The sequence below is a fragment of the Mesoplodon mirus genome, assembly GCF_964341445.2.
Source record: "Mesoplodon mirus genome assembly, chromosome: 15".
In the NCBI taxonomy this organism is placed as follows: domain Eukaryota; kingdom Metazoa; phylum Chordata; class Mammalia; order Artiodactyla; family Ziphiidae; genus Mesoplodon; species Mesoplodon mirus.
The window spans coordinates 32060549-32088331 of record NC_138991.1 but is presented as its reverse complement, the minus strand read 5'-3'; the positions used below and the strand labels follow the sequence as shown (position 1 = coordinate 32088331).

Below are 27783 nucleotides of genomic sequence, written 5' to 3'. Positions count from 1 at the left end.
CTGTCTGGGCAAAGAGGTCAAGAGCAGGGTGTGGGTGGGAGGTCCACACTGGCCACTGTACCCCAACTGCCATCTGGACCCCGCAGAGGGCATTTTTACTTCCATTTCTGACAGAGTTCAAATGGGACGAGACTCCATGAAAAACCATTTGACAACAGACAGGGATTCTTCCACCTCCAGTACCAGTCAGTAACTAGACCATCTTGCAGTTCACACTCCCAGAAAACCAAATCACAGCATCAAAGTTACAGAAAAATCAAAGCCTTTTATTTCCCCTTGCCTACAACGCTCTTTACCACCCTGGCTGCAGCGGGGAACATTAAAAAATAGAGACCCCCAGGAGTGCCCTGGTGGCCTACTGGTTAGGATTCCGGGCTTTTGCTGCCGTGGTCTGGGTTCAATCTCTGATCAGGGAACTGAGATCCCGCAAGCAGTGCGGCACAGCCAAAAACAAACAAACAAAAAAACAAAAGAGACCTCACCCTACCTGGTCGATTTCTTCCAGCTGGACAGAGAGTATCCCTTGGGTTTTTTTGGATTATCTTCTAAATTTAATATGCATCAGGGTTGAAAATGACTAACTCAAAAGGACCATAATTTTCAATTTATGAAGTTAAACCATTATGGGCTTAATCATCATTAAGAGCTGAAAGTGGCAGGCTAAAATACGTCGGGCCAGAGCAGAAGTCTAGGTGACTTCCAAAGTGTTCTCTTTTTGTAAAACATGCTCTTGCTGCTACACACCACACACACACACACACACACACACACACACACACGTCTGTTCAAATGTGAAACAAAAAATGTTGCAAGCAATGCTCCATATGGATTGAAAAAGTTCTCATGATCACTTCTAAATGGACCTGATGCATTTTTAAATGGCAGGTTCATTTAGAAACAAACCCCAAAAATGGTTACTTAAAACTCTGCCTTGCAAAACAGAAAAATCTGCAATAAGATCAATAGCTCTTTAAAATGAGGAATGTTAGGGCTTCCCTGGTGGCGCAGTGGTTGAGAGTCCACCTGCTGATGCAGGGGACATGGGTTCGTGCCCCGGTCCGGGAGGATCCCACATGCCGCGGAGCGGCTGGGCCCGTGAGCCATGGCCGCTGAGCCTATGCGTCCGGAGCCTGTGCTCCACAACGGGAGAGGCCACAACAGTGAGAGGCCCACATACCGCAAAAAAAAAAAAAAAAAAAAAAAGAGAAATGTTGTCAGTTTTGAGAAATGACGTCCAGATTGGCAATGTGTCTCATGGTGGGCCTTCCGTGGGGACAGTTCCAGGGATGGTCCATCTCCCCCATGTGGGTGATGAGTTTCTTCATCTCACTTGTGTTAAGAGCAGTTCCAATCATCACCTGCATGTGAGACATGATGGCTTACATTAAAGTTTTACTGGTTTTTGGTTAGAAAAGCAACTCTTCAGAAGCCCTGTTCTCTACAAAGAGGCTGGACAAGATTAAAACAAAAGCAACAATTCCCTGAAAGGTCCTCCCCGAAGAACCATACCCTCTAATATCTCAGCCCTCGGCCTCTTTGTGAAATCCAGCCCCTCCGTGGCTCTGTCGTGGCAGCATATCCTCAGGAGAGACGCCGACCACTCCCGTCCAGGACCAACCAGTCTCACCAGCTCCACCAGCATCCACATCCCAGCCGCCCTGATCTCCCACAATGGCGACTGCAGCGGCCTCCTGACGGGCCCCCCCACTTTCCTCCTCCTCGCTTCAACTCGTCTTCCACTCACGGCCAGTGATTCCTTTTAAAGGCGCATCAGATCACGTGGCTCCTCTTCGAAGCCCCACCCCCCACCTGGATAAAAGCCCAAGTGCATCACCTGACTTGGCACTCACTGGCCTTAGTGCCCACACCTGCGAGCAAGCAGCCCTTCTGCCCCCACTGCAGCCACACCGGCACCCCCTTGCCTCTAGTACAAGCCCACAAAGCGAGTACCTGCCTCAGGACCTTGTCACTGGCTGTGCCCTCTACCCAGGATATGCTTCCCTCATATATCTGCATCTCTCATGTTCGCTCTCCCGCAGGCTGCCGCTCAAATGTCCCTGCCTCCTCGCAATGAAACAGCTCGCCCTGTCTATCCTCTGTAGCCCTCGGGCTGTGCCTGAGCACCCAGGAGAGGCTACTTCAGTTGGGTGCTCAGGGAGGCCTGAGGATGGGAGGGGGCCAGGTGGGCAAAGAAGGCGTGCGGAGCGGGGCATCCAGGCAGAGGGACAGCGGGCGAGGACTTGAGGCGGGGAGATGGCGTGGCTAGAGCCGAGCGTAGGACACGGGGCCCACGGGTGCAGCAGGACAGCCCGCCCCCGTCAGCCCGTGTGCTGCGCGGAGATAGCGCTGCAGCACCAGGGACCCGCCAGCGTGGGGACTGAGGAGCAGCCCATGGCCCCAAAGATCTCTGCGTCACACAAGGACACGGCATTGTGAACACCTGGCCATCAGCACAGGCCGGGCCCAGCTCTGACGCCTACCCCCGACTCCAGGATGGGAAGATCAAGGTTAGGCCTTTATCAAAGAACCATCTGTGGCTGAAGTCAGGTCCTGGGCCCTATTCTCTCATCAAACTCTTGCCTGGAGGAATTTCATCCAATGCCATGACCGTAACTTAGAAAACCTAAACCTTTCTCTCCAGCACTGACACTTCCCCTGGCTCTGCATTCACTGACGTGACTGTTCTCAGACACCTCCTCTCACGTCTAATAGGATCTCAAATACAACGTGTCTAACAGAGAATGCTGAACCCCACCGCCCCCAAAGGTGAAAATGCCGCAGCCCTTGCCTCACCTCCCTCATTTCCGTTGTGACACCCCCTCTGTGGTCTCTTCCCCATGGTCACCCTCCAGCAACTCCTGACACGTGCAGCACAGACGCCCAGGTTCGGACCAGGATCCCAAGGACCCTAAGTGGGTCCCCGGACGGGGCCCCACTCCCATCCTGGTCCCCCACCCCAGTCACACGGGGTCAGCCTCTGGCTTCGCCAAACACCCCGAACCTTTGCACTTGCTATTTCTTCTATCTGGAAAGTTCTTTCCCAAGGGGCTCCAGCTCACCTTCCAAGCGTCAGCTGGGAGGTCACCTTCTCAGTCAGCCTCACCCCGACCACCCGCCTCGCTTCCTGGTGCTCACTCCCCACCCCCATACTGTTTTCTTTACCGAACTTGTATCTGAGGCTGCCGTTATTAATGTTATGTCCATTTCCCCCACTAAACTATAAGCTCCACGAGGGCAAGGACCTCATCTGCCGACCTGTGCCCCCAGCACCCGGACCAGGGCCGGCCACCCAGCGGGGGCTCAAGGGGTCTCTGCTAAGTGAATGAAGGGGTGGGCCTGGTGATGCAAACACACGTGCTCTGCTTTGACATCAGGCTCATCACCAATCACTACTATCGTTTTCTAGAACCAGTCTGAGCAGCAGCAGCCAGACAATACGTAGTGTCTGCCCTTGGGGCTCCTGTGAAAAGCGAGCTGACTGCAGGGTTCTGGATAATCTCGTGCAGGGCCCTTGAGGGCTGGCAGCACCTAATCTTTACCCACCAGTGTCATTAATGCCCATAAGGTCCACAGACGAACAACGTGGATACCCAGCTAACTGCGTGGGAGCGATGAAAGCTCTGAGGACACTGCTTCAGGGACGCTGAGAAAGAGCAGTAATTATGGGTCGGAGGTCTGACCTAAGGCAGACGTGAAGGGCTTATGTGTTACAATGGCTGAGGACAATGGGACTCTACGTACACAGCCCAGAGCGACCATCACCCACATTTAATAAGGCTGACAAGTCAGGGCTAAACTGAGAACTTCCAAGGCCCATGAGCTGGAGGAGACCCACCAGGCTCCTGCAAAGAAGATTTCTTTACTTACAGACTTCCGACAGGCCCTGGAGGCAAACATCTGCCTGACCCGGGAAGGCCGGCACATGACACCGGGGCTGTCGCTCAGCATGAAGATCAGTTCGTCTATGTCCTGGGGTCCAAAGGTCCAGCTTTTACTAGTTGGCAAGGAAATCAATTTAGCTCTTTCAGTGACCGGCGCTAAAAGAAGAAAATTTGGAGAAAAAGCCGTCATTTGAAAAATCCGTTTCATTTGGGTGCTATTTGTAAGGAACATCTGAAAGAGAGGGCAGAAGCAAAACGCTTTTGGGGGAAACCATGTTCATCTCTTATAAAATACGCTGAAGTGTATGACCTCAAAGATCGTTCTCGGGCTTCCCTGGTGGTGCAGTGGTTAAGAATCCGCCTGCCAATTAAGGGGACACGGGTTCGAGCCCTGGTCCGGGAAGATCCCACGTGCCGCGGAGCAGCTAAGCCCGTGCACCACAACTACTGAGCCTGCACTCTAGAGCCCGAGAGTCACAACTACTGAAGCCCGCACACCTGGAGCCCATGTTCCGCAACAAGAGAAGCCACCGCAATGAGAAGCCCGCGCACCGCAACGAAGAGTAGCCCCCGCTCGCCGCAACTGGAGAAAGCCCGCGTGCAGCAACGAAGACCCAACACAGCCAAAAATAAATAAATAAGATAAATAAATTTATCAAAAAAAAAAGATCGTTCTCAGCTCTAAAAGGACACAGTGCTACAGTCCTAAGTAATAACTTACCGTCTTCATCGATAACAAACTCAAAGCCATTCTTTCTGAATATTTCCAGATTTTCTATTAGAACTGCTTCATTGACAGCCGTTAAGTTGAGAGTCTGAGGTCTGAAAAACAGAGACCCAAACTAGACCTTGAAGTCAAACATTTGGCTCTAAAGCAGAAATGAAACTAAAACAAAAATTCTGTGATTCTTTGAATTCATTTCAAAAAGCAACACGAATAACATGCTTTCAGCTATGAGCCTCTCCTGTCACAAAACTCTGAGCATTTCCTTTTAATTTCTTTTTTTTTAAGTTCTTTTTAGAAGTTAGAGTAACTCCAAAAGTAGTCTGCCTTTCCTCAATCTGCCATACCACCCCAATGACTATCTTTTTTAAAATTCTCTTCTCCAATATAACGATATGACCTAAAGATGCTATTTTTCCTCCTCACAATAAAGACAATTTGAAAAGTTGGGTTCGGTCACTACAGACGTTTGAAAACAGAAGAAACAGCATCTGTTTTGCTATCCTGCTCCTTCTGCTTGCATTCTTTTTTTTAAAAGATTTTTTTTTTGATGTGGACCATTTTTAACGTCTTTATTGAATTTGTTACAATATTGCTTTTGTTTTATGTTTTGGTTTTTTGGCCCCAAGGCATGTGGGATCTTAGCTCCAGGGATCAAGCCCATACACCCTGCACTGGAAGGCGAAGTCTTGACCACTAGACTGCCAGGGAAGTCCCCCCTTCCTGCATTCTTTATCCATCCATCTCTCCTCTTGGGTTTACTGAGTGCTTAGTAAGATAGACACCGCTAAAGGCAGGAGATATAAAGCTGAGCAAACACAGACCCATTCTCTGCTCTCATGAAACAAATAGTCTAGTGGGGGAAAAAAGACATTGATCAAACAGTCAAACAAACAAATTGTAATTACAAACTACACTGAGAATCAGGAAGAAGAGACACCCAGGGCCATAGGAGCACAGAGCATGTGAGACTTGGCCTGGAGAGAGAGGGAATCAGGAAAGGCTTCTCTGAGGAAGTGACCTTTGAGCTGAGATCTGGGGCTGAGTGGCAGTTATCAGGTGATGGGGGTGAGGGGTGGGTGCAGGGCCAAGTATTCTAGGCAGAGACAACAGTCTGTAAAAAGGCCCTAGGATGGACCACGGATGTTCCCAGAGCCACACACAAAGATCTGCTTCATTCTGCTTAATGGCTCTGCAGGAATTCATCAGGCCTGTCAAGGGAGAAGGAAGGATGGCCAGAGTATAGAGAACAGGAGAAGAGGGCTTAGGAACAGCTGAAGAGGTCACCAGGGCCAAACTATGCAGGGCCGGTAGGAAAGGATGCAGCTGTGGCCTTTATCCTTTCATCCTGAAGTGTGATCCACGTGGGACCCACAGTGGCCTGTGATTATCCAGGTCAACTTGAAATGCCACAAACGAGACCGTACTTACACCAAATGGCTAAAAAATAAATGACCTCTGTAACAGGGGCAGGAATAGCTCAGTACTATACAGTGGCTCATTCAATGTCTTTACTATTACTACTTACTCCTACTGCAAATAAATATAATTAAGCCATTCTGTAGGATACAGAGTACTCAGCAAATAAACGAGGTATGTTTTCCAGCTGAGTGGCTGTTTTAGTGGTAACTTCTTCATGCTGGGATCTGCTGCTTTTGGGATCTGAGTTAATTATGTAGTTTAATTTCCCAAATGAAAATCCAAGACCTCTCCTTATGACTTCGCTTAAGAAAAGACTTCTGGTTTATATGCTACACCATCACACCGCCTTGTAAAATGGTCAGTGTAAAACATTCAATTTGGCAAAAGAGAGATAAACACCAAATTCTGCAGTGACTAATCACTGGAATTGCTCTACCATAGCTGAGGACAGACACACAGGCACTGCTGACCTTCTGAACGCGTGAATTCCATGTACTCTAAGTAGATATACTCTGTACTATAAATTGCTCTTCATCAAAAGGATTTTCTGGCCAACTAGTGATCAGCATTTTTGAACAGCTTAAAAGAACTTTAAGTATCTTTTGATACTTAAAGAATCCATTAGCTGTGTGACCTTGGGCAAGTTATTAAACGTCTCTCAGTTTTATCACCTGTGAGATGTTGGTGGTAATACATAGTAACTACTTCAAACATTTGTGAGGATTAAATATAAATTGCTTCAACAGCGCCTGGCACCAAATAAGCACTCCATAAATGGCAGGTATGACTATTATTACGCAAAAAGTATAAAAATCTGCTGTAAGGATATGTACAGCCAAAAAATACAGATAGATAGATAGATAGGTATAGATAGGTTTAGACAGAGATAGACACACTTATAGCTAACAGATCTTAAACTTGGGGGATGAAAAAACACTGAAAATTCTGAACACCGAAATGAACTTACGCTATAAGCCTTTGACCCTGGAGAACAGTGTGCTGTTGAAGCATCTCGAAGTTGTATTTCTCATCCGTGGCATGCTGGTCCACTATGAAGATATCTGCATTCAGTTTGGTGATGATAAATCCCAAGTTAAACTGACCAATGATTTCCATTTCTGTAAACATCGTTTTGCTGCATGTAGAAAATGTTAATTAGAAGACATTTTAATTTCTTTTTTTGTCTGCACTGCACGGCTTGTGGGGTCTTAGTTCCCTAACCAGGGATTGAACCCGCACCCTTAGCAATGAAAGCATGGAGTCCTAACCACTGGACTGCCAGGGAATTCCCATTTTAGAAGACATTTTAAAAGATTCCTTCTCGCTTATAAAACACTAATAAAAAAGTACAAAAACATAAAATAGACAAAGTCCCTAAAAAATCCCACTTTCTAAGGATAACATTATTCATTCCTCCAACTCTCCAGGTGACATTAGTTACTACTATTAATGATTTGGTCCATATCCTTCCAGACCTTTGACTATACACTGTTTAAAAAAAAAAACAAAAATGGAATCAATTCTTCATACCGTTTCACTCTCATCACTTAACAATGAATCTCAGATATTTTTTCAGACCCATATATAGAGACCTACTTCATTCTTTTTAATGTCCATGTAGGAATTCATTATACGGATGTACCCATTTGTCTGACAAATTTTCTACTAAAGGACACTTCAGTTGTATCCATTTTAAGAAACACAAACAAAGGTGCAACATCCCTGTACATAGATCTTCTCTACTGTGGATGTATCTGTATGATAAATCCCTAGATGTGTTATTATATATGTATGCTTTACTTTTATAGGAGATCTATAAAAGTTTACACTCCCACCAATATGTACAGTTGTCCCTGGGTATATGCAGGTGATTGGTTCCAGGACCCCCAGGATACAAAAATGCACAGATGCTCACATCCCTTACATAAAACGGCACAGTACTTGCATATAACCTATGCACATCCTTCCCATATACTTCAAATCATCTCTAGATTACTCATAATACCTACTACAATGTCAATGCTATGTAAAATAGTTGCCAGCACGCAGCAAATACAAGTTTTGCTTTTTGGAACTTTCTGGAATTAAAAAAAAATTTTCGATCTGCAGTTGCAGGACCGGCAGATACGGAGGACTACCTGTATATGAGTACCTTTTTGTCAATACTGGATATCAATCCTTCTAATGGGGAGCACCCCCTGCCCCCTGCCCACCCCAGGCTGAGCTTTAGACTTTGTTGGAACAGGCGTGGCTGCATTTCATTCATGAATGAAAATAAGTTGGTTGGAGTAGCAGAGTGCTGGGCCTCCTGCCTGCTGCCAGTAGCTGCCTCGTAGGAGGAAAAGACAAGGGCATCACAGGAGCAAGAGAAGCCGCTGCTCCTGCTGTCTTGCGGTGTCCCTCCAGCGCCCCCTGCTGATCAAGTCTAACAGTGCACGAGGAGAAATGCTTACATGGTTCAGCCTTCAGGACTGCAAAGCAGGGCAAAGAGTGGATTTGGAACTGAGAGGCAATAAACAGGTAACTGGCACAAATACCAACTCCCTGGCTCTGATTGCTCTTCCAGGAACCACCTGGGATGGCTCCGGTTCCCCAGGCAGATTGCCCACGGGAAGAACCTGTGCCGGCCTGAAGAGCCGGGTCTTCTGTGTCTTCAGGAGGTGTATCTCCCACCATAAACTAGAACCTAGCATCTGGCTTAAAGAAACAAAGTTTTACAGCTTGGTATATTTAGTTATAATTCAAAATGCAGAAACAGGAGCTGGTAAACACAACCTCAATATCTTCACTGCTGCCTAATCTTTAGCTCAATACTTTTTCCTGTGCTTCTCAGGAAAGAGTAAACCTCATTAGACCAATAGCTCAGAACAGAAGTACAGCCAATCCAACAGCCGTGCCCTGAAAGCCAGAAGCCAATGCCAGACCCTTGTGGATGAACTTCTCAATGTGACCTTCTGGGGTACTTGTCAAAAATGCTGATTCCTGGGCTCCACACCCAAGATCCGCCAGATCTACTAAAGCAGAAACACTGGAATCTGGCCATACATAGGTCCTGCTTGTTTAACAAGCTCTCCAAGTGATTCTTAGGCATACCAACATTCAAAAACCATGGTAGGGGCTTCCCTGGTGGCGCAGTGGTTGGGAGTCCGCCTGCCGGTGCAGGGGACACGGGTTCGTGCCCCGGTCCGGGAAGATCCCACATGCCGCAGAGCGGCTGGGCCTGTGAGCCATGGCCTCTGAGCCTGCGCGTCCGGAGCCTGTGCTCCACAACGGGAGAGGCCACAACAGTGAGAGGCCCGCGTACCGCAAAAAAAAAAACCATGGTAACAGGTGAACAATACATGTTTGCAAACTTAATTAAAATCTCTATTTAAAAATATTTAAGGAACCTGGCTCTCTTCACTGGCTCCGAGTTCACAACCAGAGAGGTTCATTTCCATTAATTACACACCTTTTAAAAGAACGTTCCTGGAAACCCTTCTCCGTGTAAGCTAGGCACTATGAATAACAAAGAAATTATATAACACTCGGTGAAGAATTTTTTTTTTTCTGCAGTACACAGGCCTCTCACTGTTGTGGCCTCTCCCGTTGCGGAGCACAGGCTCCGGATGCACAGGCTCAGCGGCCATGGCTCATGGGCCCAGCCGCTCCGCAGCATGTGGGATCTTCCTGGACCGGGGCACGAACCCGTGTGCCCTGCATCGGCAGGCGGACTCTCAACCACTGCGCCACCAGGGAAGTCCACGGTGAAGAATTTATAACTGAAATTAGGCAAAGCCTGTGTGGTCCAGGCTAAAAGTGCTATAAAAATGCAACATACTTGCTGAGTTGCACTGTGCACAGGACACAGTACATTTCAGTAACTGGTGACACAAAACAAAGACAAAATTTAAAAAATAAAAACTATTTCAAAAGAATTCATCATTTTTAAGAGTCACAATATTGGACATGACTACTGTCAAGAAAGTGCTGGTGACCAGTGTTTTCTATTACCTGTATTGTGAAGATTTTTCTTTAAATTGACTTTTTTACTTAGCCTTATCTGATGCAATCTTCTTGAAATCATAGCTTTGATAATGTGATAATTTTTCCTCATACATGTTAAAATGGAAAGATGGGAAATAGCAATGTTCCCCAAAGCTGCCCTGAATTCAATGCAGGGAGAAGTCACCATGGGCTGAAAACCTCCAGGAAAAGGAATAAAATTGGGGTCAAGGCGGCCTTGATTGATTTGGACCGATGGAAAAGATGTGCAGAGAAAATCTAAGGAAAAAAATTCTTGCAAGATTTCAGGCTGCAGAACTGCCTGGTGAAAGAGTTCTTTAAAGAAAATTAATGTGATGGATGTGAGAGGCAAGGAAAAGAAGTTGGCGAGTGGAAAAAGTGTTACCTTATCTCTTTTCTTAGTTCATCTTCTGCTGCTTGATTTTCTCCAGGGCAAATCTTTGCCCGAAACTTCCTATAATTTTGTCCACCTTCTCGTTGCTGTTCTTGCTGACATAACTGCTTTATTCGTTTGGCTAAAGAGCTCATAGAAAAGTCAAGGGGCACTATTTTCTTGTTAATTTCAACAGCTACATCCACCTCGGACGCTGAAGCATTCTGAGTTTTCATGGACTCTGGAGGGACATCGGGATTTAAAGGAACCCCTTCTTTTTTAAAACGCTTTGCGTTTGGGGATGAGAGATGAGTAGGCTGCAGCGAAACTCCAGGTCGGGAGCCGCTTTCTTCGTGGTCTAAGTGGCAATTCGTGCCCGAAAGACAATAGTCAGTTTCAGGTAACTTCTCCGAAGACTCCACATTTTCTTGCAAAAACCCATCTTTGGGGGAGCTTGCCACACGGTCACTTCTGGGGTGGCTGCCCGTTTTTGGGGTGCTGGACCCCTCCTCAGAGCCGGCAGATACGCTGCTGTGCCCCCAGCCCTCCTCCGTGTCCACTCTGCCCATCGGGTCACAGGGCCCCTGAGTGGAAGTCATCCCTTCCTCCCGAGGTTCAGAGATGTGCTTCCAGGAGCAGAGGGGCCCTGAAGTGCTAGGAAATGGGGTGCTGCTTTTCTGTCGTGGAGAAATCCGTCTTGGGTCGGTGGCCTTCGGGCCCCGAGACTTGTTCTGCACTGTGTGATGAAGGGAAAAGGCCTCTCTCAGTCTGGAAATGGTCACTGCCCTTTTCTCTTCCCCGCGAGTCCTTAATGGGGCGGGATCATCCTGCTTTTCTGGCACGGGCTTCTCCACCTCTGCCGAATGCCTTTTTATTAAGTGACCTAAGCAGATGTGAACAGAGAAGGGCATCAGGGGCTGCGCGGAAATAGAATAAGGGGCTACTTTTACGTGAACAGGCACTTCACAAAAGAGGAGCTCCCAATGGCTGATCCAATGTGTGAACACAGTTCTACGTGAACCATAAAGGAGACATGAATTAAAACCACAATGTGATGCCACTATATCATCAGAACAGTTAAAATTTTTTAAAAAAATGTTTACAAGGCTGAAGATCAAATGGGATGCTTAAATACTGCTGGTGGTGTTGAAATTGGTACAACTGCTTTGTAAAACTCTCTGGGAACATCTAATCTGAACATGCACACCTGTGACCCCGCACTGCTATCCTACCAGAAGTGTCTACCTGTGCTGGCCTAAACCATGGATGGGGATATTCGTGACAGCTATATTCATGACAGCCCAATCCTGGAAACAACCCAGTTGACCACAAATAAGTCGTGGTATTTAAATACAACAGAATACTGTACAGCAACGAGAATGAATAAATGAATTGTAACACAGGACTTGGATGAATCTCACATACAAAATATTGAGAGAGAAACCAACGATGGAAAAATGTAAATACTGGATGCCTTCAAATTAAAAACAGATAAAACGAATCCATGGTGTTAGAAGTCAGGAAAACAGTTCCCACTGGGGGTTAGTGTCTGAAAAGGGGTACAAGGGTGGTTCTGTGGGTGCTATTTCCTGATCTCACAGCTGATGCACTCACGACACATTTGCTTCTGTGTGCATGCTGTACTTCGATGAAAGGGCTAAGAAGAGGGCGTCGATTTCACTGTGCCTCAAGATGCAGAGGTAAGTTGAGCAGTTTCTCTGTATGGGGTGGCCTCTCTGACCATGCGCGCATGTGTGTGCGTGCGCGCGTGCGCTCAGACATGCCACCACCGGCCCATTCCACAAAGATGTGATGCTCCCTACCATCCTCCGCCCCATCCCCCCCGCCCATGCGCGTGCACGCGCACACACGCATGCACGCAGCCATACTATCCCACGCAGAGTGGGCGGCAGAGATGTGAGGTCAGTAGTTCGGCCGCACCCAAGGCAGTGGTCCTGTGCGCCTCTCCCACCACCCAGCAGCTCCGCCCCACCCTTAGGAGCTTGTGTCCCCACCATACTCTCCGACTGTCACAACTGCTGACCGTGGCACTGGATGAGAGCGCACCTCACTGTCTTCCAAGTCAGCCTCTCGGCGCCCCAACCCCAGGGGTGTTAGGGAATGTGAGGGCAGAGCCACTCTGGGTCCCGCGCCTCCTCTTAACCCCTGGCTTATGGCTCCTGGTACCCTCGGGTTACGAAGCCTCATCCCAGAACGACTTCCTCCCATTGTCACCTGAGCTTTCCACCAAACATATTTTCAGCTTCCTGAGCAGCTCTCTGGTCTTTTCCCTCCGCCGGAGGACACAGTGATTGGGACCCGCCACCTCCGTCTCTGCACAAACAGACGTGGAGCTCGGGGGCAGGTTGGCCTAGAGAAGGGTATCCACCCTAAGGAGTGCATCTGGCTGTCAGAAGGGGTAGCCGCCAGCTCCTGCCTCTGCTACGGAAGGCTGCTGGGGCTCAGCTGTGGACTCCTCCCCGCAAGGTGCCCCGGATGCAAAAGAATAAAACCAACTATTTAAACGAAAGGCTGCTCACTCAGGACCAGGAAGTAAAACAATGATTGTGCATATTTTTACAGAGGTCAAACCAGCTTTGGGCCAAGTCTCATCTCAACATGCCACTCAGTGATGAATGCACAGGGGGGACGTGAGGGAAAATGGCAGAGTAAGGCCCCCCCAAATTCCCTACTCCATAAAAGATAGGAGAAAATGGGTAAAAATGGTCAGAATCAACTTTTTCAGAACTCTGGAAATTAACAAAAGGCTTGCCACGATCGGGGAGTGTTTTTGTTTGGTTTTTGGTTTTGGCCGTGCCGCTTGCCTCGCAGAATCTCACTTCCCAAACCAGGGATTGAACCCAGACCCTGGCAGTGAAGGTGCTGAGTCCTAACCAATGGACTGCCAGGGAATTCCAATGGGGGCGTGTTTATTGAAAGGAGAATGGGTGAGTCTTGGTAAGAATGTATCCCTGGGTGATAACGGAGGTGGCTTGCATCCGTTTTAGTTCAGATTACCTTAAATCTGCAGCTACATACTTTCTAGGGTGACAAGTCCTCTCTGAGTTGGCCATTACCCCCTCTGACAGCCAGATCCACTTCTTGGGGCAGATACTCCTCTAGGCCAGCCTGCCCCCCATCTCCATGTCTATTTGTGCACTGTGCAGAGATGGAGGTGGTAGGTACCCATCAAAATCTGATAGATTTTGTTTCATGCCAAAAAAAACTTTACCTCCGAAAGAATAAGGAAAGTATCACAACAGCTACAAGTTTCATAAGCTGTTTATACACTTGTGTTTTTCTTACCTTCGACATCAAACAGCGGCTGCTGACTGACGGTGAGTTTGTTAACATCACTATCGAACATTCCTATCAAAGACGTCTTTAAAACTGCCAACAAAAGCTTCTCCTCCTGTAGTAAAATTTGCCTTTTATCTGGAGTAACGTTGATGTCGACACATTCTAAAGCAAAATAGAAAAGATGCCAATTGTGTTTAAGTTCACATTTAACAAGAGAGATTTCCCCATTGACTATTTGATTCACTTGCACTTGCCAAAAGCCGTGTCCAGATTCATATTCATACTATATAACTAGCCCTTTCAAATAAACAAGGAAAAGATGAATAATTTTTTAAACAGATGAAATATGCAAGCATTTGAGTAGGTAAATTGCAAAAGAAAAAAAGCAAATAAACCCATGAAAAGGTACGATAAAATTGCAAACTAAAATGTCATTTTTATCATCTATTGAATCTGGTTAAAAATTATAATACCTAGTACATTGTTGGTAGGTGTGTAAATAGGTATAACAGGATCCCATTCACTGACCCAATGATTCTACTTCTAGAAATTTATCTTAAAGAAATAATCAAAAATATAGGTAATGATTTATCTATAAGAACAGTATTTAGGGCTTCCCTGGTGGCGCAGTGGTTGAGAGTCCGCCTGCCGATGCAGGGGACACGGGTTCGTGCCCCGATCCCGGAAGATCCCACATGCCGCGGAGCGGCTGGGCCCGCGAGCCATGGCCGCGGAGCCTGTGTGTCCGGAGCCTGTGCTCCGCAACGGGAGAGGCCACAGCAGTGAGAGGCCCGCGTACAGCAAAAAAAAAAAAAAAAAAAAAAAAAAAAAAAAAAAAAAAAAAAAAAAAAAGAACAGTATTTAAAGTTCTAAAAACTGAAAACAACTAAAATAGGCACAAACATAAAAGTTTACAATCAAGATATATCCACACAGGGGCTTGCCTGGTGGCGCAGTGGTTGACAGTCTGCCTGCTGATGCAGGGGACACGGGTTCGTGCCCCGGTCCGGGAAGATCCCACATGCCGCAGAGCGGCTAGGCCCGTGAGCCATGGCTGCTGAGCCTGCGCGTCCAGAGCCTGTGCTCCGCAACGGGAGAGGCCACAACAGTGAGAGGCCCGCATATGGCAAAAAAAAAGGTATATCCACACATTGAAATACAATACAGCTATTAAAATCATGTTTCTGAATAAACTTTAATGACATGGAAGAGAAAATGTTCACATCTAAGGATAAAGAGCACAAAATTACCCACAATTATTTTCTCACTCCAAAAAATATGGATATATATCATTATATATATATATTTTTAAGGTGTGCACATATATATTTCTAAGCACCTAAAAAAATATTGGATAACAATAAACCATAATATTAGCAATCAGAAGAAAAGTATCTACATGAAATGAATTATTTTCAAAATCAGGGAGAACATTTAGTCTACTTTCTCCCTTGGCTGACATGAAAGTCACATTTTCCGAAAAATACAATTAATGTAGTTTCAAGTAGAAAGCAGGAAAGTCTGTATAAAAAATAAAAGTCTAAAAAGATTTTTTTTATTAAAAAATTTTTTTTAAGTCTATAAAAATACATATCACCATTAATTGTTGCTATAAAAGTCTCTTTCTGGTCATATCAGAGCTTTATAATCTCATTTTATTCTTTTAGGAGTAAGTCACCAGGGACTTCCCTGGTGGCACATTGGTTAAGAATCCACCTGCCAATGCAGGGGACACGGTTCGATCCCTGGTCCGGGAAGATCCCACATGCCATGGAGCAACTAAGCCCGTGCGCCACAACTACTGAGCCTGTGCTCTAGAGCCTGCGAGCCACAACTACTGAAGCCCGTGCGCCTAGAGCCCGTGCTCCGCAACAAGAGAAGCCACCACAATGAGAAGCCCGCGCACCTTAAAGAAGAGCAGCCCTCACTCGCCGCAACGAGAGAAAGCCCATGTGCAGCCTGAAAAAAAAAAAAAAGTCACCAATTTTACTGAAATGTCAGTGGAACTTACCCAAATCAACAGAAATGTTAAGAACAACAAATGGATACTGATGCCGGTTATACATGTGATAGACCTCATTCACAAGTCTGGAAACCTATACAAAAAACAAAGATTAGAAAAGAATAAATGTTTCCTTCCCCCAGTTTCTAATAACATGCTACTCTAACCAACCATTAAAAGGATACATTTTGAACAGCTTTCTTGAGGTATAATTGGCCTAAAACAAACTGCACTTAAAGTATACAATTTCATAAATTCTGACATATATAAACACCCATGAACCCATCCCCACAATCAAGATAATGAAGATATCCATCACCCAAAAAAAGTCTCCTCTTTCCTCTCAAAGGGGTATCTTTAATCATAGATTCATAAAACTGAATCTTTTTCCATACTCAAGATGCTCTTAAAGAAATGTCAATAAAATGAGGTGCGGTTTAAATGTTCATAAAACACATTTAAATGTACACAGAAATGTATTTATATGAATTTATAATTAGATTATTAAATGGCATTAGGGATAAGCCATAAAATCACACCAATTACAATACAGGTTAAAAATTTAGAAGCTGAGGGACTTCCCTGGTGGTCCAGTGGTTAAAACTCTGTGCTCCCAATGCAGGGGGCATGGGTTGGATCCCTGGGTGGGGAACTAAGATCCCGCATGCTGCATGGAGCAGCCGAGAAAAGGAAAAAATAAAATAAAATAAAAACTTCTATGCTCTATACGCTAAAACATATTTTTAAAAAAAGATAAAGAGAAGAAAAATAATAGAAGCTGAACCATATCTGGTTGATAGAAGTAATTTTGGGGAATCCCCTGGTGGTCCAGTGATTAAGACTTGGTGCTTTCACTGCTAGGTATAATGTTGCTGAAGATGCAAAGTCAAAACTGACCACTAAAAGTGCTATAATCATATCAAGATGATCAGTTTAAGTTTGAGGCAGGAGTAATCTGGGCCCTTATTCTCCTGGAAAATGGACAGAACGAAGAGAAAATACAAAAGCATACGCACGTGTGTCAGTCTACACCAAATAGTCTAGATAATGGTGACTGTTTTAAAATGTTTACTTTCTTCTAATAGTGATAATTTTTACGATAATAAATATATTGGTTATTAATATGTGTCCATATGTATGCACGTGCACATATATATAATTGAAACCACTGTATGGTAGGTGTTTTTAAATGCCTAAAATAAGATGATTTATAGATAACCAACAAGGCTCTACTGTAGAGCACAGGGAACTGTACTCAATATTCTGTAATAACCAAAATTGGAAAATAATTTGAAAAAGAATAGACACATGTGTATGTATAACTGAATCACTTTGCTGTACACCTAAAATTAACACAGCACTGTAAATCAACTAAACCCCAATATAAAATAAAAAATTTTTTTAAAAAGAAATTAACAGTGAGACATTTTAAAGCTATTTTAAAAAAGATTTTAAAATGACAATATAGCATTGTCTGTTAAAATAAATAATATCAATATATTTGCATAAAAACATGTTTTTAGAATAAAATTGATTAGAAGAATGAAAAAAAAGATAAAGTAATGTTTCTGAGTCAAAGTCCCAAGTTCCATGTAAATTGCCTGTGTCAGAAAATGTTATTTAATAAAAAATAAAATTAAAACTAAAAGCTAAAAGAAAAAACTAATCCCCCCATATTTTGAAATACCTTTGCTGGGTCACAAGGCCGCCGATTGATAAAGAAAAACTGTCTGTCCGTTGAACTTCTTCCCACACCGTGAGCACAGTGAGAAATAAAACCTGAGATACTGTTCAATGTTAATGCCATTAGGGCAGGATTCCAGAGCAGAAAGGATCAGACACACATCAAACGGCACAATCTCAAAGTGAAAAATAAAAACATAACCCCTGGTGACAAGCTGACAAGTATTAACATTTCAGATAATGTGTATCTGTGCTCCATTCTGCTGAATCATTAAGGAACACAGACCCTCTGGAATGTTCCAAAGCTCCCATCGTTGACAGATCCTCCATGGGCAACCCAGCGGGTTCAAAACTGATTCGTTTCAGCTCTCACTTTCCCTATTAAATCCTTGGCCTCCACACAAGGAGTGGGTCTCACCCCACAGTCACATTCTAGAACCTTCGTGCAGTCCCCACCAAGCTGTCCAGGAAGCCCAAGGACCTGTATCCAGTCTCTTTGCCCACATTCCCCGCCTTTTCAAAATCTGTTCTCTTGGGATTTCCCTGGAGGTCCAGTGGCTAAGACTCCGCACTTCCAGTGCAGGAGGCACAGGTTCAATCCCTAGTCGGGAAATTAAGATCCGTATGGTGCGGCCAAAAAATAAATATAAAACATAAAATCTGTTCTCAGTTAGCAAACTTCTATTTCCTATGGCGTTGGTTAAGGGCTTCACCTGAGATTTACCCCAGGGATATTTGAGTTTCCATAAGAATGATACCTTAGCATAAAAAATGAATCCCTGGGCTTCCCTGGTGGCGCAGTGGTTGAGAGTCCACCTGCCGATGCAGGGGATGCGGGTTCATGCCCCGGTCCGGGGAGATCCCACATGCTACGGAGCAGCTGGGCCCGTGAGCCATGGCCGCTAAGCCTGCGCGTCCAGAGCCTGTGCTCCGCAACGGAGAGGCCACAACAGTGAGAGGCCCGCGTGCCGCAAAAAAAAAAAAAAAAAAGAATCCCCATATTTAATTTCAGGGATAAGCCAAAGGCAAGTGGAGGCAGGGTAAGCAATATGGGCCCAATTCTGCTTATGGAAAAATGTCTATTTTTCTTACACTAAAAGTAATGATGCTGGATTGGATTCTGGGTAAGGCACGAGTTAAAGGAAAAGCACCCCTACCCCTCTATGCCAGGCCCTGACAAAGTGAAACATTATACATAATTTAAGAGTTATTCTAATTGTTCACTAAACAGAGCCTCTTCTACAAATGCTAATTTAATAAGAAACCCCCTAAAATGCATCAGTTACCCAGAATATTGCTTACATTAAGAACCTGACTCCTCCATATAAATCCTCTTTCTCAGCAATAACACTGCCTACAGTTTATAATGGACATAAGAAACTATAAGCTTTAAAATCACAATCTTTAAAAACAAAACCAAAGGAAAAAAAAACTCAAAAAAATTGTTTGATCGTAATTTTCCTGGCACCAATTAACTTACCAAAACAGGTTATGCAGAGCCTGGGAAGAGCTCAGCCCGTATTCTTCACGGACAGTGTCACTAGGGGGCAGCTGCACAAAAGGGATGAGGCTTTGCAACTGAAAGGAATCAAGGTTTACAGTTATTTCCTAATAAAGCAAGAACCGGCCTGACTTCAGGAAGGAAGATATAACGAAGGTTTTGTGTGTTTTCCTTCCTAGCCAAGCTATCCACATTAAGAGGACAAAGAATCTCAATAGTTGCATTTTGCAGTTCTATAATGAATAATTTTGATTTATTAGCAAGATGAAACACTTGTGCTCCTACTTATCCATAAACAATACATTGCCCACAATATTTTTTTTTCAAGGAGAGAGTAAAAGTATTATTTTAAAACTTGCAGCTCCTAACATTAATTTTTGTGATAGGGACATAGTCTAAAAAAAATCAATTCTTAGAATTTATTCTTTATGCTATTGGAAAGGACAGTAGAAACCTGCCATAATCACTAGAGCAATATGCATAGAGCAATAGAGTAATAAAGTGTTTTTAAACAACTGGCCACCCAGTTTTTTGTTTTAGAATGATTATTTTCATTGTGTGGTGGTGGATGGATAAGAGTGAGCTTCGGTCTAGAGGCTAGGAGATCAGTGAAAAGACTGCCGGAGAGCTCCAGGTGAGAGATTTGAGCACCTGAATCAAGAAAAAAACAAAAAACAAAAAAACAGGCCACCACTACCTGTTTCTGCCCAAATACAGATCCGATATTTTCCTTCATGCTGGAGCCTCCACTGGTGCACACCACAGGCTGCCTCTTACCCTGTCCAACCTGATTGGTGCAACTTACACGGATGCCCGCTGAAATGATACAGTAGGCGTGTAAGACCTGGACCATCTTGGAGAACTCCTGTTTAAAAAACACAAACGCAAGGACTCAATGTTACTTCAATCTTACAAGAAGCGCATGATTCAAGTTATACAGTCAATTCAAGGTTCTCATATCATCTCACAAATAAGGCAAATTATTCCTGACAGAATGATCCATGAGTTGAATCTCCCTATGTGGTATCAAAGGGAAATCAGAGGATAAGGTTCTTGACCACACTTCCCTCATTTCCAAAATGTCCAGGCCTTCTGCTCTAAAAATCGAGAAGTATGTTCCCTTTAACCTTGAAATCCCTCCTCTGGAAATTTATCCTTGTAGAAAGACTCACATAAACAATCAAAGATCTATTATGAAAGGGCTTCCCTGGTGGCACAGTCGTTAAGAATCCGCCTGCCAATGCAGGGCACACGGGTTTGAGACGTGGTCCAGGAAGATCCCACATGCCACAGAGCAACTAACCCCATGTGCCACAACTACTGAGCCTGTGCTCTAGAGCCCGTGAGCCACAACTACTGAGCACACATGCCTAGAGCCCGTGTGCCTAGAGCCTGAGCTCTGCAACAGGAGAAGCCACCGCAGTAAGAAGCCCGCACACTGCAACGAAAAGTAGTAGCCCCCGCTCACCACAACTAGAGAAAAGCCTGCACACAGCAATGAAGACCCAACACAGTCAAGCATAAAAATAATAAATTAAAAAAAATTTTTTTAAAGATATATTATGAAAATGTTCATTGAAACAATCTGTAATTGTGAAAAATTATAAACAACCTAAGCAACCATCAACCAGGGGCTAATTAATTACAGTATATCCACATAATGGTGCCATGATAAAAAATAAGGTAGTTACCAATCGACCAAAAAAAGGTATCTACAATATACTATATTAAAAAGTCAAGGTATAGAACAGTATATGATCCCAATTGTTTAAAAAAAATAGAAACATATGTATAAAGATTGTATATACATGTATGCATTTAAAGTCTAAGGGATATAGGGACTTCCCTGGTGGTCCAGTGGTTAAGACTCCACACTCCCAATGCAGGGGGCCCGGGTTCGATCCCTGGTCAGGGAACTAGATCCCACATGCATGCCGCAACTAAGAGTTAGCATGCTGCAACTAAAGACCCTGTACACCACAACTAAAGATCCCGTATGCTGCAACAAAGACCCAGAGCAGCCAAATAAATAAATACTAAAAATAAAAAATAAAAAAATAAAGTCTAAGGGATATAAACCAAACTCTGGGAGATAGGCAGAGACAATACCAACTTTCTACTGCACACAATTCCATGTGACTTAAATGTTTAATATTCTCTGTCACTTGATTTCATTTTTTTAATATTTATCTGGAAAATTTTTCCAAGATTTATAAATACATGAAACTAAAAGGAGTCTGGAAAGATTCACCAAACTGTTAACAATGGTCATCCCTGGCAAGCACAAGTTCTTTATGCCTATATTTTCTGAGACACCAATTTTTTTTTACCATAAGATACAAAATAATAATAATAAAAATTTTCTCTGTACAAAAAATTTTTAACATTTAAATTAAAAAACATTTTTAAAGTTTCCTGTATTTTTCCAAAATTAATGAAGTTATAACTACCGCAAATTGCTTTAAAGGTAAAGAAAGTTTTTAGCAGCATATGTTTAAGTAACGTTTTTGATTATAACGAATATAGGTACAAAACAGAAAAGTACAAGGAAGATGGCAAAAAGCACAAGTGATCGCACATCCAGGAATAACCACTGGTAGCATTCATGCGTCTACTCTCCCAGGCTTTTTTCTATGCATATTTTGGCCAGTTGCTTTGTTTTTACAAAACTGTAATCATACACACACACACATACACACACACACACACACACACACACGTATGATTGTATGTGTATATATATGATTACGTATATACACATGTACATATACACATAGACAATTTATAACTGCTTTTTAAACACAATTATATAATATTTATCTTTTTCATTTTCATTCCAATTCATAAAACTTGTAATGATTCACTTCTCAGGGAGCCAAGAAAAATGACCTTATTAAAAAATAAAGATAGAATAAAAAAATAATGCTTGTCTTAAAAGACTCATTTCCCATATTAGAAGACCTCATAAACACAATGATGATTCTTTTTAAGAAAAGAAAAGGGCGGCTTCCCTGGTGGTGCAGTGGTTAACAATCCACCTGCCAATGGAGGGGACACAGGTTCGAGCCCTGGTCCGGCAAGATCCCACATGCCGCAGAGCAACTAAGCCCGTACGCCACAACTACTGAGCCTGCGCTCTAGAGCCAGTGTGCCACAACTACTGAAGCCCTCGCACCTAGAGACCGTGCTCCGCAACAAGAGAAACTACTGCAATGAGAAGTCCACGCACCGCAATGAAGAGTAGCCCCCGCTTGCCGCAATTAGAGAAAGCCCATGTGCAGCAACAAAGACCCAATGCATCCAAAAAAATAAATAGATAAATAAAATAAACAGATTAAAAAAAAAAAAGAAAAGGGTAAATCACTCAGAAGTTAGGTCTTTGAGGGGAAGAAGGAAGCTAAGCACTTCTCCAAAAATTAAGGGAAGAGAATGAACGGGAGTGCAAACCACCCTGAGTGATCTTGGACTACATTTGGGCATCACACTCTCTAGACTCTTGGATTCTGAATTTACCGTACCTTTCTTTTTAAAATTAATTTACTAATTAATTTATCTATTTTTTGTCTGCACTGGGTCTTTGTTGCTGCGCGCAGGCTTTCTCTAGTTGCGGCGAGCAGGGGCTACTCTTTGTTGCGGTGCGTGGGCTTCTCATTGCAGTGGCTTCTCTTGTTGCAGAGCATGGGCTCTAGGTGTGCGGGCTTCAGCAGTTGTGGCACGTGGGCTCAGTAGTTGTGGCTCGCGGGCTCTAGAGCACACGCTAGTAGTTGTGGTGCATGGGCTTAGTTGCTCCACAGCATGTGGGATCTTCCCGGACCAGGGCTCGAACCCCTGTGCCCTGCATTGGCAGGCGGATTCTCAACCACTGCACCACCAGGGAAGCCCTACCGTATGTTGTTGGTTTTTTTTTTTGCGGTACGCGGGCCTCTCACTGTTGTGGCCTCTCCCGTTGCGGAGCACAGGCTCCGGACGTGCAGGCTCAGCGGCCATGGCTCACGGGCCTAGCCGCTCTGCAGCATGTGGGATCTTCCTGGACCGGGGCATGAACCCATGTCCCCTGCATCAGCAGGCGGACTCCCAATCACTGCACCACCAGGGAAGCCCTCTACCGTACCTTTTTAATATTTCTTTGAAACTCCTTATGGCGCACAGGTAGCGTATAAAATAACTGCTGCACACTGACTGTCGTCCCTCTGGGTCGTGGGTAGGGGGTTTTCTGGAGGATTTTTCCATTGTGATCAAACACCAGTCGAGTCCCAACCTTCGCAGATGTGTGGCAGGTAGAAATGGTTACATCACTGTACGAAAAAGCCAGCAGAGCACAGTCAGCTAGAGACTCCCAGGTGCCGGTCATCATGTGCTCATTTTCTCACTTCTGTTCTCTCTAAACTCCCCTAAAAAGATGATGATCCCTCCGAGATCATCAAGAGAGTTTAAATGCGTGAGGAGTCATCATAAAATCCAAGGTTTGGCCCAATAGATAGTGAGAGAGTTCTATAAATGTTTGTTTTGATAAAAGCTTTGATACTTATTTTGGTTAAACTGCAAAATAAAAGATCTCAAAACTTACGTATTCACCAATAAAGATTTATTTCTCAGTTTGGCTACTACTGTTCTAACAAAATCTTAGAAGCTGTTGTATAATTAAATAAGTGCTTCAGCTAAATTTTTTCCTCAACATCAAAATAAATTAAAACCAATAGCATATGGCATCTATTGTGTATTATCTATACGTTACTTTTAAATTGAGAAGTTACTGCTTTAATAAGGGTAACAATTTTTTTACAATACTATTTGCTTCATTTCGTTCATTCATTGCTCACATTTCAGAAGTATTACCACTTAGGTTGGTAGTAAGATAAAACAGAATGCAGAAGTTAGTAGTTGAGACATTCAGATGGAAAAGTGTAAACAATAATGATTCTAATCATACTTTTTAATTTTCAGAGAGATTTTTATAAGGGGTCAAGTTAGTGGATAAAATTATTGCATCACCTCAGTGCACAGAGTGAGCTCAGAGCTTCCCCCCGAAAGCCAAAAGTTTCAACCTGAGTGAGGTCAGCAAACTCCTGAATCTTAGAAGTGTGATGCTTCAGAGCTGAAAGAGAGGTGGAGAGTAAGGCCGAAGAGATCGCAAGTGATACAACAATGACCACACACAATACCCACCCAAGTGACTGGTTTTAAAAAGCTGTTTTGTGTTTCCTAAGACAGTGTTACCCCAAACTCTCAGACATTTGGCCCAAATATTTTAAAATAGGATTAGCAAAATTCAACTTACTTAAGCCTTCAAAGTTTTCTTCTTCTACCCCGCATCCATTGTCTGAAACTTCAATGAGCTCCACTCCATAGCCTTTAAGCCTGAGCTCTAGAAAGTTTAAAATATTGATTTCTCAAATTGATCCATGCAGAAAGGCTTTAGAGTGACAGTATTTATAACTTACAAAATGCAACTTTGAGTCCTAACTATATTTATTTAGATGTACTACTGTCATTTTGTATATTTTACTTTTTAAAGTCCTTCTTTGCTATTTACTAGCCCAGATAAAATAGTTTTGTTTGTTTGTTTTGCAGTATGCAGGCCTCTCACTGCTGTGGCCTCTCCCGTTGCGGAGCACAGGCTCCGGACGCGCAGGCTCAGCGGCCATGGCTCACGGGCCCAGCCGCTCCGCGGCATATGGGATCTTCCCGGACCGGGGCACGAAGCCGTGTCCCCTGCATCGGCAGGCGGACTCTCAACCACTGCGCCACCAAGGAAGCCCTACTCTTTTTTTGAGGTTATAAAGCTAGTAAAATATGATCCTAGGGAAAAAAAAAATATATGATCCTAGGAAGTCTGATTCCAGAACTTGTTCTCTTTAATGACTGTGTTAAAATTATCCTCTTGAAGGAAAGAAAAAAGAAAGAAAATAAAAACAAAACTATTGGGCTTCCCTGGTGGCGCAGTGGTTGAGAGTCCGCCTGCCTTTGCAGGGGACACGGCTTCGTGCCCCGGTCCAGGAAGATCCCACATGCCGCGGAGCGGCTGGGCCCGTGAGCCATGGCCGCTGAGCCTGCGCGTCCGGAGCCTGTGCTCCGCAATGGGAGAGGCCACAGCAGTGAGAGGCCCGCGTACAGCAAAAAAAAAAAAAAAAAAAAAAGTAAATTCCTTGTGCCTTAATGTCCTCATTTGTAAAATGGAGGTAATAATTATAACAATAATAATAATTCCAATCTCATAAAGTTATTCTACAGATTAAATGAGGTAACCCATCTGTATAGTTCTTAGCACAATGCCTGCTTGGCACATAGTAAGAACACAAAAAAGTTAACCGCTATTATTATTATTACTACCTAGCTAAATACTAGGCACATAATAAGTGCTAAATTTATGTTTAAAAAATAATAATTTCTCTGTATATCAATACCTGATTGTCTTATTACAGTAACAAACATTTCTTGAATAAAACAGCATAAACTGATTATTTCTTGTGGTTTAAAACTCTCCCAAACTTACCAATGTTAGTGGCACTGGCATCCACACTATTTTCTACCAACTCCTTCACAGCAGTGCTTAGACTAAGAATCACTTGCCCAGAACAAATCTGATGGACTGACTTCCGATCGATAGGTTTGATGGCCTTAGCAAGTTCTGAACTAAAGAAACAGGTTACAAGAAACAGCAAGGAGGCAATTATGCATTTTCATCCTGGTTTTAACTGTGGGAAACGATTCATCTCCGTTAACAGTTAATGTGTCTAATCCATTCATTATATTAACATATCCATTTATTATATGCACAAATACAAATGTTGGTCTAAAATCCTTAAACATCTGTCAAAAAGTCTTCTGAATAGATACTTCAAATGAAACAGACATTTAAAATCCAATTAAACTGGGATCTACGTGGAGGAGACACATCCCCCTAAAGCTATGGGTGAATAATCTTTTGCAACAATAGGATCTTCTTTCTTGAAAATTGAAAGCAATGTTTCCCACACAATTTGAAAAGCCAAAATTTTGCGGGGAAATCCAGTGTTCATGTCAAAATCAAAACCATCTCAGAAATCAGGTACCAGTTGGGTAACTATTCCTATTGTTGCCTACAAATCCCCACTCCAAACCCAGGCTGCCAGCTCCTGCCTTAGCAAAGGCCCTCACAGTTCTGGCTGTACCTACCTTCAGAATTTTCCAACTGGTTTGTCTCCATTTTCTCTCTACTTCAATCAATCCTCCATGCTACCACCAGAGTTACTTTAGAAATCACAAATCTGGTCAAATAATTTTTCTGCTTTAAGAACTTACTAGCAGACTTCCCTTGTGGCGTGGTGGTTAAGAATCCACCTGTCAATGCAGGAGACACGGGTTTGAGCCCTGGTCCGGGAAGATCCCACATGCTGTGGAGCAACTAAGCCCGTGCGCCACAACTACTGAGCCTGCGCTCTAGAGCCCACGAGCCACAACTACTGAGCCCACGTGCTTCAACTACTGAAGCCACCACGCCTAGAGCCCCTGCTCCGCAACAAGAAAAGCCACAGCAATGAGAAGCCCGCACACAGCAACAAAGACCCAACACAGCCAAAAAATAATTATTTAAAAAAGAAAAAAACTTACTAGCATCCCACTGTCTGCTATATTGTTTCAAATCTAGTCACAATTGAACCCCAATCTACCTTATTTTGTCTCTCTCTCAAGTCCTCCCATTGCCAATTCCTCTACATTCTGGTCACAGCGAACAACTGTTTCTTGAATATCACAAGCTCTTTTAGACACTGCATCTTGCCCATACAGGTGTGTAGCCTCCTACTCCTCTGCCTGGTAAACTACCTCTTGTCTACATGTTCACTAATTTAGCAATTTCTAGTAAAAGGTTTTATTGATAACTTGAGTGTAACTGAACACAGGAGCATCCCTGGGAGGGAAATCTTTGGGTATTTCCCACAACATATAACACATAATAGACCCTCGGTAAACCCTTGTTAAAAAAAAAAAAAAAGAACAAACATCTTTACTCTTATTCGACCTTGCAAAGAATTCCACTCAAATTTGTCTTAAATGGAAAAACTGCAGATGACACCACTTAAAATGGAATAAAGTATCTCTAAAAAAATTGTTGATATGGCAAGACACCATAGGCTACAGGTCCATTCCTGATATTTATTTGGAGGAGTGGAGATAAAACATTTAAACACAGACAGCAAATCTGGATTCAGGAATCTGACACAGTGCAACAGTGCTACCCGAAGATTCGCTACCCCTAATTCGGTGTAGCTGCGCCGGTAATCGCATACTCGAGATACAGAAGCAATGCGTTTTTTAAAACTGTGCGCCTCAATTTAGCATGTGCCTTAAAGCCTCCCCGAAAATAACCCTCAATTTTAAAAAATAAGAGAGAGCAACCAGGTAAAAAGGAAATTAATTCCGTCTACTGGGATTTCAAGCTCCGGCTTCAGGTCCACAGATGCATGGCGGCGACCCAGCAGCGGGCCGAATCCCCCGCAGACCCCGACCTCAAAGTGCACCCACAGGGCGGCGGGTTGGGGGAGCGCCGAGGAGCCTGGCCTGGGGCCTCCGTGCGGCCGGCTCGCCCAGCGCCGCGGTCACTTTCCCCTCAGGGGTCTGGAACGTTGTGGGCCTTAGGGCGACCGCGAGTAGTGGCTGCAAGCTCGGCTCACCTCGGCCCCTCGCCTCGCTCCATGGATGCAGAGCCTGACTCTGGAATCGGAACAATTTGCGCCGCCGCTCCCACGGTGGGGGGAGAGGGAATCCCGCCACCCTGCCGCCCATTGGCTGCTTCCGACACTGTGTCCCGCCACTTCCGGATAAGGCTACGAACGCTTCCCACCTCTCCTTCTCGCTGATTGGTTGTGTCAAAGGTCGAGTCCATGACGTTGAATTAGCAGGGGCCAATTAGAG

The 27783-nt window shown here is 44.1% G+C and overlaps 1 protein-coding gene across 3 annotated transcripts; it reads right to left on the bottom strand.

Moving 5' to 3' along the window:
- Nucleotides 1-245: 245 nt before the first annotated feature.
- PMS2 (PMS1 homolog 2, mismatch repair system component) lies at nt 246-27762 on the bottom strand. 3 transcript variants are annotated; one of them, XM_082600364.1, is made up of 15 exons: nt 27543-27762; nt 25385-25524; nt 24170-24256; nt 23884-23986; nt 23003-23186; nt 19589-19756; nt 18871-18968; nt 17395-17494; nt 15717-15801; nt 13712-13867; nt 10418-11288; nt 6995-7162; nt 4603-4703; nt 3868-4037; nt 246-1358 (listed from the first exon to the last, which is right to left on the bottom strand). In XM_082600364.1, exons 1-15 carry the CDS (start codon nt 27752-27754, stop codon nt 1215-1217), a joined length of 2787 nt encoding a protein of 928 aa, XP_082456490.1. In that variant the 5' UTR covers nt 27755-27762; the 3' UTR covers nt 246-1214. The 3 variants fall into 3 exon arrangements, with proteins under 3 accessions (XP_082456490.1, XP_082456491.1, XP_082456492.1); XM_082600365.1 differs by having other exon boundaries at nt 25385-25519; nt 27543-27694; XM_082600366.1 differs by lacking the exons at nt 246-1358; nt 4603-4703 and having other exon boundaries at nt 3895-4037.
- Nucleotides 27763-27783: the final 21 nt, after the last annotated feature.

Coding starts and splice junctions, on each gene's coding strand:
- PMS2 (XM_082600364.1), bottom strand. CDS start 27,754: ATGGACTCGACCTTTGACACAACCAATCAGCGAGAAGGAGAGGTGGGA. Junction 25,525..27,542: donor GAGCGAGGCGAGGGGCCGAG/GTGAGCCGAGCT, acceptor CTGTTTCTTTAG/TTCAGAACTTGCTAAGGCCA. Junction 11,289..13,711: donor GCCGCTGTTTGATGTCGAAG/GTAAGAAAAACA, acceptor ACATCTGCTTAG/GTCACTTAATAAAAAGGCAT.